Source organism: Brassica rapa, chromosome A10 (genome assembly GCF_000309985.2).
Source record: "Brassica rapa cultivar Chiifu-401-42 chromosome A10, CAAS_Brap_v3.01, whole genome shotgun sequence".
Lineage (NCBI taxonomy): Eukaryota > Viridiplantae > Streptophyta > Magnoliopsida > Brassicales > Brassicaceae > Brassica > Brassica rapa.
The window spans coordinates 8,778,829-8,789,900 of record NC_024804.2 but is presented as its reverse complement, the minus strand read 5'-3'; the positions used below and the strand labels follow the sequence as shown (position 1 = coordinate 8,789,900).

The 11,072-nt window shown below is 35.8% G+C and overlaps 1 protein-coding gene and 1 non-coding gene across 2 annotated transcripts; both read right to left on the bottom strand.

Moving 5' to 3' along the window:
• Window positions 1-872: 872 nt before the first annotated feature.
• On the bottom strand, window positions 873-1,994 carry LOC103832543 (membrane steroid-binding protein 1). The gene is made up of 2 exons (XM_009108567.2): window positions 1,537-1,994; window positions 873-1,338 (listed from the first exon to the last, which is right to left on the bottom strand). Exons 1-2 carry the CDS (start codon window positions 1,854-1,856, stop codon window positions 1,002-1,004), a joined length of 657 nt encoding a protein of 218 aa, XP_009106815.1. The 5' UTR covers window positions 1,857-1,994; the 3' UTR covers window positions 873-1,001.
• A 4,723-nt stretch (window positions 1,995-6,717) lies between these two features.
• On the bottom strand, window positions 6,718-6,824 carry LOC117129393. Its single transcript, XR_004453042.1, has one exon. It is a non-coding gene; the product is annotated as a small nucleolar RNA R71 (small nucleolar RNA).
• Between the last annotated feature and the right edge of the window lie 4,248 nt (window positions 6,825-11,072).

Below are 11,072 nucleotides of genomic sequence, written 5' to 3'. Positions count from 1 at the left end.
TTATCATCCACCTCGTAATTTATGCTTTGAGAATTATGCGTTGCTTTTCTAGCTCTTCTTTGAGATCTTACTTCACGTTGATTTTAAAAGCAGAATCCAAAAAATTGGGGCAAATTCAGCTTCTGCAAATTCTATGTTCTCGTCATCAAATTCATTGTATATTGGATCGCCGTTCCAATTAGTGAAGATGTCTTTTGATGTGTGCTCCTCCTTATCAACATCATCATCATCGTCTGTGTCGTACCTGTCATATATTGGACCATAGAAATGACATGTAAAAAATTTATCGTCTTCTTCCTCAACACCATTGTCATTGTAATCATTGTCAGTGCATCCCCGGCGAATTGCAGCGGTCACTCGTTTCGTTAGATCAGTCACAACAGTCACAAGAGCCGTGATTTGAGCTTGAAGGTCGGCAATAGATTTTTGGGTGGTAGGGGCATCGTTATCAGCTTGTTGCTGAGAACATTTAGGGTTTTAGAAACCTGTTCTTGGATTGATCAAAAAGTTTCTCGCGATTGCTTCTTTGAAACCAACTTCTCTAGAGATGAATTTAATGGATCACACAATGAAGAAGCAAAACTTTAAGTTTCTTATCAAAAGTCTGATTAATATGAGAGCGTAAGCTCTGTTTATATAATTTGAATAATTATCATGTTGGCGCCAATAGTAGAGATGCTGCTGAATCACCAACCTTGACATACTTGCTCATGATTGTACTTCCAGTCCTGAAATGAATAAAGGAGAAAAACCGGAGAAACATATCTCAATTACGTCAAATATTTTTCTTCATCTTTGGAAGATCACGGTTTGCATCTTTCCCTGCAAACAAAGCATATATGTCCACCACCTTGTAATTTTGCAATGCAATATTCAAACACTATGTGATCGAGCATTTTATAAATACTTTATTAACCAGCAAACTCGGTTTTTGAGGTAATGAAACAAAGATTATATCATTGAAACTTCAACATCATCAGAGTAAATCACGGAAACAGAATCTACTCGTTCTTCACATCACTCTCAGCAGGAGTCTCAAGATTCTTATCAACAACTGTCGGTTCTTGCTTGATTACATGAGCGTCTCCGTCATCAGTCTCTGCGGGTTCAGACACAGATGCAGTTTCAGCTTCTGAAACGGTCACTTTGACAGTGCCAACAGTGGCATACTTGCTCTTGAACTTGTACTCCCAGTCCTGAAGAGCTTCAAGCTCAAAGGGACCAAGACCAGAGATATCCCAAGTCAGATCTTTCTCCTCAAACGACATCTTTGCAAGCGCTCGGCTTGCGTCTTTCCCTGCAAACAAAGCATATGGCCCTCCTGGTCCATAGAACATCCTATAAACCAACACAGACATCAACAACAGTACTCTACGCAAAAACAACAATAAGAATTTAGAAAAAGGATAAATCTTTACTAACGAAACAAATCTTCAAAGTGAACAACTTTAGGGTTTAAATGTATGCAAGTCCAAGTTCTTACAGAAAGGAGAAAGGTAATGTTTGTGTTCATTAGTGAAATTTAAAGAAAGTGACCTGCTTTGAGTTACGTCATAGATCTGATGTTTGATGGCCATAAGAAGGGGCTTTTGAGGATCGGAGCCATCGTACTGCTTAAGCTCCTCCTCTGTGATCTCGCCGACCTGAACAGGCTGAGGAATCGGAGGTGCTTCCTCTGCAGCCGAGGATCTAGCCCTCTGATGTCGGCGAACATCATCGAAAGGCGAAGCGAACCAGCCTGAGACGACTTGGTAAATGGAGAAGGCGAGAGCGAGGGCGGTGAAGAAGACCACCGGGGAGAGACCTGTGTAAGCATGTATCGCTTCTTTTAGAGTTTGCCATAGTAGTAGCGCCATGGTTTTGGCTTCGAGAGAAGGAAGAAGATTGATGTTGAAAAGGTTTTCGCACTTTCGTCTTTCTATGTAAAGTCAGATTTATTTTCTCACTTTACCTTTTCTTTTTTTTTGGGACCCAACACTTTACCTCCTCGAGTTGATATTTTTTTCTTTTTTTTGGCCGTAAACATAGTATACAGTGTTTTTCGTAAATATAAGCAATATTAAATTCTTTGACCAAAAAAAAAACCAATATTATATTCTTGTTTTATCTTTAAATTTTTTACAAGGTAATTTTTGGAAAAAAATCATTTTAAAAATAATAAAATAATTATAATTGATTAACTTATTACTTCTATTTATTGATAAGTTTTAAATTGTCTTGTAGTTTATACAATAGAAAGACAAATATAATATTATTTTAAAATCATTATTTCGTTATCTTAATTAAATATATGATTTAGGGTATAATAATTTGGATCGGTTAAGTTATTTTTTGGTATAATGAGTTGGTACCTATTGTCCAACTGAATTTTAATTATATTAAATCAGATTATTTATAGTTTCATTTAGTTCAGTTTATTTTCATAAATTTCTAAATATGTATTTATAAATCGATATATTTTTCTGACTTAAATTTTTGAGAAAATTTTTGAAGTGTTGATATCAGAAGTTGTATAAGTGAAAAAACTTTGCAATCTTTTAAAACACATCGATTATTAGAGTTTTGGAACATAATATTAACCAAATTACTTTTTATCAAATACCGCATTCACAAAAAAACAATTTGTTAATGGAATTGGATTTGAGATAATTACTTATTTATTTGTATAGATATTGAAACATTCATGTTGTATTAGGCTTGACAATCTGTAATTAGAAACAGAAAAAATTGAATAAAATTATGCGAGAATTTGTTTAAAATAAAAGATTGATTAATTATCCAAAAAATAAATTTTATTTTACAAATTTATAATTATGAAAAAATAATTTTATTTAGTGTATTAAAGTAAATACTGATTTGGTAACTAAATTGAATTTTTATTAAATTGAGATTTATATAAAAGAAAATTCCTTATTTTTAAATCACATGTTTTAAATATTAAAAATCACTATTCTCTTATTTTGAAGATATTAGTTTTGATACTAAATTATTTTATAATATTGATATGATTTTATTTAATAATATTGATAAAATGAAAAGATAAATATAAATAGATAATATTAGTAATGGCAATTAGTAAAATAGTTTATGACATTGAGTTTTACATAAAAGGAAATTCCTTATTGTCAAACTACATGTTTTAAATACAAAAAATTACTATGTATTTTTACTTTTAAGATATTACCGATACTATATATATATATATATTTATATATAATGAAAGAAAATAAAAATAGATAATAGATATTTTCAAAATATAATGATATTTTCCTTTTTATTTAAGAAAAAAGTTATTAATAAAAGTTAAATAGAAATTTTTATAACAGTAACAAATATTATTAATTCATTAAGGTTACAATGTATAAGATCTATTGTGAGAATTGACGTGAGCGCGACACGTAATAAACTGACTTCTCAAATAATATTATAGATATTAAAAATATTTTTTAGTTTTATAAAAATGTAACTCTAAGTAATGATAATCTTCAAAATATTTATAATTATATATTTTACTAGATAAATATATACAAGATTTATCGTATTTTAAAAAAAATATTATATTTATTGAAAAAAATATTTAGAATAACAACACAGTAAATATGAATTATTTTTTCATTACTTTTTGTCATTATTTTATTACTTTCAAACAAATATCTAATAAAATATGTAAATCACAACAACCCAAGACTGCTTTAAAATCTAAAAATAAAGTTAAAACAAAACTAATAATAATGTATAAGACGAATATCAAAAGATTATAAAATTTTTCTTTATGCTTCATTTTGTTAACACCAACATTGTTACTGACATCACTCAACACCCAACCTTTTATTATAGTTTTTTTTTTCAAAAATTGAATATTACAAAACATCATTAAAATATAAAAAAGCCATCACCCGATAAATCAAAACTAACATTAATGTTCTGAAATAAAAAGACTAAAACATGTTACGGTTGTGACTTTGTAGGTACGATTAAATGACATTTTTAGAGTAAATAATTGGAGTAAATTTATTTAACTCTATATTCTGCTTAATCATTTTTTTACAACGAACCGTTATTTTATTACTCAAACTTGAAGTATTCCGGGTAACCACCCAGAATAGGACAACTAATGTATCAAAGCTCTCGCAGTCTTAGCTAAATAGTTCAAAATTTCATTTTTCGCTCTCGGGATATGAGATATCGTGATGTTTGGAAAACATATTTGCATCATTTTTATCGCCTCCAATTTTGTCGCAAAACTTGGCCATGCTTGAAGCTCCTTTATCATCACAATCATATCCTTGCAATTCATCTTAAAGCTCTAACATGTTGAATGTTGTAGCATCCTCTCTATTGTACATCATAGTACTTCCAGTTCTGAATGTAAGGCAGTTCTCTCCGTCTTAAGTTATGCATGCCCAAGTTAAATATTTTTCAAATTATCATTCCTAACTCATCCACAACAATTAAACTATGCTGTTGAAGTACATGAACCATCCACCATGCAGATATTATTCAAGCTCTTGTAGAATAGGGTAACCATCTCATTTGCATGTTAAATACAGTAAAAATATATTTACCAAATATATTAAAGTTACTTTCAGCTGAATATACCTTGAAAAGTTAAAAAAAATCTCATTTGTCTTAACAAAAGAAACAGTTACGCAATTTCTCCTATTTTTTCTCTCTTTATTATTTTTTTGTCAATGTATAATATTTTATTTATTTATTTGTATTTCACCATTTTACGTTACATATTATTGATATCTTGTGTTTTTGCATAGTTTTAGCAATCATTTTAGTTCTCAATTTATCCATTTAGATGCATTTAGAGTAGATATAGGTGCATTGCATAGACATTTGTCTCTATTAGGTGATGGAGATGCTATTTGGTGAGTTTGGAACCTTTGGAGATGGTTTAGAGACAAGAATGGTGATTTTGGTTCACAAGACAAAGTCCCAACTGTCCCAGCGGCCAACTGCAGCGGCCAAGCCAAACAGCTGGGAAAATGCACACGTCCCTGCCCCATATGTACTTGTTGCAGCGGCCAAATGACATGTCAAAAGCCAGCTGCGACACTTAGAAAAATCTGCACTTCTGTTTTTACCAACTTTTTACCCAAATTATCTTGGATCAACCCAGGCTTGTTGGGTCGATCCAGCTCGTTTTTAGACCACTATAAATACTTTTTAGACCTAATTTTAGGGGTTATCTTGTTTTATATCTAATCAAAAACCATTTTTGGGTGAAAGATCTAATCTTGATCATAATTTCTTATCTTTGCTTGATTATCTTGCTCTCTAATCATGTTTAACCTTGAATCATCCATGGTTTTGGAGTTATTCATGTCTATTAGTGAGTAGACTAATCTTGGATTCATGGGCTAGGGTGATTAAGGGTGATTAGAGAAGATCTAGGGTGTTTAGTGTTAGATCCACTTGTTTCCTTGCTTGTTGAGGGTTCTCATTGCTATTTTAGTCTTGATCATACTAAAATAGATCTTTAGGCATTTTCTACCCACAAGGTGTATGATGAAATGCCTAAACCAACTCTTCAATGCTTTTAGCTTGCTTTACCTAAGGGATTAGTTGCTAAAGGAGTTAAGATTGCTATTAGACTTGTTCTCCATGTTTGCTTTAGTAACATTCAACCTAAGGGATTAGATGCTTGAGTTGCTTTAGCAAAAGAACATTCATCTAGGGATAGAGCTTGTTTAGCTTAGTGTTTAGGCATAAGAAAAATGTTTGATTGATAGCTTGCCACCCTTAGATTAGATCTACATCATCCAAGATCAAATGCCTAGCCCCATGAGTCCTCTTGCTTTGTATTGAGAAAGAAAAAAAATCATTACTTTATTGCATTAGCTTATTAGTTCTTAGTTCGTACCATCTTTAAAACCGGATTGCACTTAGCTTAAGCATGAACTTGCATTCCCTTTGCTTTAGAATCACCTAGGATTGGTTCGACAATCTTTTATACTATAACATTTGATTAGGAGCCTTGAAAACTCCTAACATCAAATTGGCGCCGTTGCCAAGTTCTAGGTTGATTGTGACATTGGGATTTAGTCACTTGCTTGAGACTAAGTCACTTTTTTCTTTTATTTTGTTACTGGTTCTCTTTCTTCCTCTCTCTCTTTGCATTTCAGGTGTATGAACTTGAGGAGCAGAGGTTCATCAAGCCTAGTTCCAAGAGTTGAAGACATTAGAGCACTTGAGAGGGAGATAGCAAGAAAGAGAAGAGAAGAAGAGCAACAGGCTCACTTTCAGAGATTGGGGTTTGAAATGGAGCACAATCAGAATCAGCCTCATGATGGAGTGGCCCAAGGAGCTGCAAACCTTAGGCCACAGCATCCACAACGCCAAGCTAGAGCCATTGGAGCCTATGATCAACCTCACATTCATGGTCATAGGTTGGGAATCAGAGCACCAGCTGTGGAGAACAACAACTTTGAGATCAAGTCAGGACTACTCAACACCATAGAGAACAACAAGTATCATGGCCTTGCTGCTGAAGATCCATTTGATCACTTGGACAAGTTTGATAAGTATTGTGGCTTATCCAAGACCAATGGTGTTTCTGAAGATGCATTGAAGCTCAAGCTGTTCCCTTTTTCTTTGGGTGACAAAGCACATCAGTGGGAGAAGGCTCTTCCAAGTGACTCTATCACAACTTGGAATGAGTGCAAGAGGGTATTCCTAGAGAAGTTTTTCTCTATCTCAAGGACGGCCAAGATCAGGAATGAGATCTCTAGCTTTCAGCAGAAGAACCTAGAGGGCTTTAGTGAAGTTTGGAAGAGGTTCAAGGGCTATTGGTCTCAGTGCCCACATCATGGCTTCACCAAGGAGAGTTTGCTCAGTACCTTCTACAGAGGTGCTCTTCCAGAGTTCAGGAGCAGATTAGACACAGCCAGCAATGGTTTCTTCTTGGGTAGAACTGAAGAGGATGCAGAAGAGCTGGTGGAGAACATGGCTAAGAGTGACTCAGTCTACAGTGAGGAGTATGATAGAAGCAACATAGGTGATGATCAGCACACCAGGAAAGAGCTGAAGTCTCTCCAAGCCAAGTTGGATCTACTTCTTGCAGAAAAAGCTAAGCAAGAGAAGATGAACTTTGTTGGTGATCAGAAACAAGAGGCACCTCCAGTGATCAATGAGGTTGATGGTTTAGAAGGCCAAGAGGAGTTGTGCTTCATCAATGCTAATGGCACATGGTACAAGAAAGAGCCCAACTTTCAGTACCAAAACAACTACCAGCAAAGACCACTCTACAATAATCAGCAAGGAGGTTACCAAGCCAATCAGTCTCCTCAGACTCAAGGAAGCTCTTCTCAAGCTCAAGCTCCAGATTCAAGTGTGGATTCTATGTTCAAGCAACTCTTAGAATTTCAGGCCAGAAATGAGAAGAACATGATTTATGAGTTCAAGAACATCCATGCAAAGATTGATGGGAACTATTCTGACCTCAACAACAAGTACATGCAACTTGCCTCTCATCTCAAAGCTTTGGAGAGTCAAGTTGCTTCTATGCCTTCATCCTCCAAGCAGCCAATGGGGTCTCTACCAGGGAAACCAGAAAAGAACCCCAAGGAGTCTTGCAATGTTGTTTTCTCCACTACTTCTCCAGAGATTGAGCTGAGTAATCATAAGAAAGAGGAGGATGAGATTGAAAGACTGGTATTTGGAACTGAATTTGGAGAAGTTGAGAGATTTGTTGTGGCCACAGCTGAAGCACAAATTGTGAAGGACGCTGCTAGGAAGGTTGAAGCAACGAATCTGCAAAGAGTTGAGCACAAGGCTGCGAAACAAGTTGAGGAGAGAGCTGACAACAAGCTAAAAAAGGTTAAGCAAGAGGAAGCCACTGAGGTTGAGCCATCACCCTATGATAAGCTCCATTTCCCCCAAAGAGTTCTCACCAAAGCACAGAAGAAGGTGCTCTCCAAGTTCAGGAAAGATCTTAGTGATGTTGAGATCCGACTTCCAGAAATCTCGGGTATGCGTGAAGCTCATGTCCAGATGATGCTCATCAAGGACATTATAGACCACCAAGCTGAAGTGGCCGAGCTTTTGGACATCTCCATTATGAAAATTGATCCACCAATCCCTCCAAAGTCCCTCCCTAAGCTTGAGTTTCAAGGGATGTTCACCTTGCCTTGCTACCTTGGTAAGCTCACTTTTGATGATGCTCTTGTTGATTCTGGTGCAAGTGTGAATGTGATCTCAATGGAGATGATGAAGAGTCTAGGGATTGAGAGCATGGAGCCAAACACATCTTCCCTACAGTTTGGAGATTCCTCTTCTACAACTCCTATTGGTCTCATCAAGGATTTCCCTTTGAAGATTGGAGAATGCACCATTCCTATAGACCTCACTGTTCTGAAGATGGCAACTGAGAAGAGAGTCCCATTGATCCTTGACACTCCATTCCTTACAACAGTGGGAGCTTGCATAGACTTTGCCAACAAGAAGGTCACACTCCTAAATGTGAACAAGGCTGTCTCCTATCCACTACAATCCCCAAAGATGAATGATGAGTATTGTGGAACAATCACTTGTGGAGCATCCTCCATTGAAAAGACCAAGGCTGAAGGGGTTAGTATTAAGAAAGAAGGTCTTGCTGGAGAGTCCTCTAAAGAGCTGTGTGATGAGCACTTGGAAAGTGCTAAAAAGAAGGAGGTGAGTAGAGCCACAAAGGCTGCTCATGACAAGAAGAAGATTGTGAAAGAACCTCATCCTCCACCTCTTGATAAGACTCCTCACACTCTTACTCTCCACCCAATGAAGCTTAAGGATGGGGTCATTGAGTACAAAATCAAGTGTAAGGGAAGGTCTAAGCCATTCTCAAGTGCAAGGGCCATCATCACTCCTCAGCTCCAAAATGATCCAATCAAGCTTCAAGAGCTTCTCTCTCAAATCCTCACCATCACTCTTGATAGTGGGAAGGATCCTCCTCCTCCACTCTCCGCTTGAGGTACCACTCCAACCTTTCCATTGTATATACCAGTTTTTCTTTGCATTTATTCTTTTTTTTGGGTATCTCTTTCAACTTACCAACACAGAGACTGTGTGAACTAAGTTTGGGGGAGATACCAGGTATTTGATCATGTTTTCTTTGATGATATTGCATTGAGTCTTGCATTGTACATAATTATTTGCATAGAAAATCCACAAAAATTGAAAAATTTCAAAAATCACAAAAATAAGCATTTAGTTGCATCATTTGCATCTTTAGAATTGAGTCTAGAAGCATTTAGATTGCATTGATGCATTAGGAGAAACCTTGTAAAGAACACATGTCTAGAACTCAATTTGACATCCTAGCTAAACATATCAAGTAGCTTAAGCATCTCTTGAAAGCTTGCATGCTTCGAGTCTTGAAAACTCTTCTTAAACTTGTTTGTTTGCTTGATATTGACATTGTTCTTAAAATCAGCTCCAAACTGAACTTGGCTTGAATGAAATTAATCTCTCTTGCATATGGGCATTTGCATACTTGATCATGGATCTCATACACATTTGGGTTATCTTATTCCTTCATACCTATCTTTGTTAACCCAAATGGCACTCCTTACCCTAAAACCCTAACCATTCTTTGAGACCAAATATTGAATTGCATGAGTGAGGCCTCTTTTGATAGCTTGTCATGTGCAAAATCTTGAGAGTATTGGAGGTGACATAGGTTGATTCTCATCTCTTGCTAGCACAATGAGTTAGCATTTGGGGATGGTGAGAGGGGTTTGTGTGTTCTACATTTCATATCTTGGGTTTGGAGAGTGAGAAAGATGAGAGATGAGCAAAAGAGTATGAATAGAAAAGAATACTCTAGGGATAAAAAGAAAATAAGAAGCTCTTGATTTTGCAACAAAGGACCTTCCCCTTAAAAAAAAAAAGAGAAAAAAAAAGAAAAAGAATCAAAGAGAAGTTGGGGAAGGAAATGAAAAAGAGTTAGAGCTTGTAGAAAGTGAATTAAAATCCCTAGCAGTTGAGTCAAAAGAAAAAAAGAGTTGTTCATTGGGTGAGTGATGTGAGGGGTTTAGATTGATTTTGAGATGATGATAAAGAGGGTAGAACTTGTGATCACTTATAACAAAAGGAGGTAGAATGATGAGAATGAATCTATGTATGCATGAGTTGCTTCTAATCTTAGATAAATTTTGCATAATGATCAAGCTCCTTGTTTTGAGTGATAACCACCCTTAAATAAAAACATTTGAACCCATCTCTTCATTCATATTAGACCATTGCTTACCTAGCCAAATGATTGAGATCATGTGCCCATTTGTGAGAGTTCACCTTGTGTGTGTGTGTGAATCAATGTGAGAGCTGATTGAAGGAACTTGTTGGTAAAGAGTATTGCAACTTGAGTAGAGGCAAAAGAGTATGGATAGGCCTAGAGAAGCTAGAGTATACTAAGGAAGTTGCTCATGCTATTTGATATGTTTTCTTTAGGATGTTACATTGAAGGTTAGAAAGTGTGTCTTTTGGTTATGAGTTCCCATTTTCAAACTTTTCTTCTAATAGACCTTGAAAGTTTACTTGTGGACAAGTAAAGTTCTAGTTTGGGGGAGTTGATATCTTGTGTTTTTTCATAGTTTTAGCAATCATTTTAGTTCTCAATCTGTCAATTTAGATGCATTTAGAGTAGATATAGGTGCATTGCATAGACATTTGTCTCTATTAGGTGATGGAGATGCTATTTGGTGAGTTTGGAACCTTTGGAGATGGTTTAGAGACAAGAATGGTGATTTTGGTTCACAAGACAAGGTCCCAACTGTCCGCGGCCAACTGCAGCGGCCAAGCCAAACAGCTGGGAAAATGCACACGCCCCTACCCCATATGTACTTGTTGCAGCGGCCAAATGACATGTCAAAAGCCAGCTGCGACACTTAGAAAAATCTGCACTTCTGTTTTTACCAACTTTTTACCCAAATTATCTTGGATCAACCCAGACTTGTTGGGTCGACCCAGCTCGTTTTTAGACCACTATAAATACTTTTTAGACCTAATTTTAGGGGTTATCTTGTTTTCTATCTAATCAAAAGCCATTTTTTGGTGAAAGATCTAATCTTGATCATAATTTCTTATCT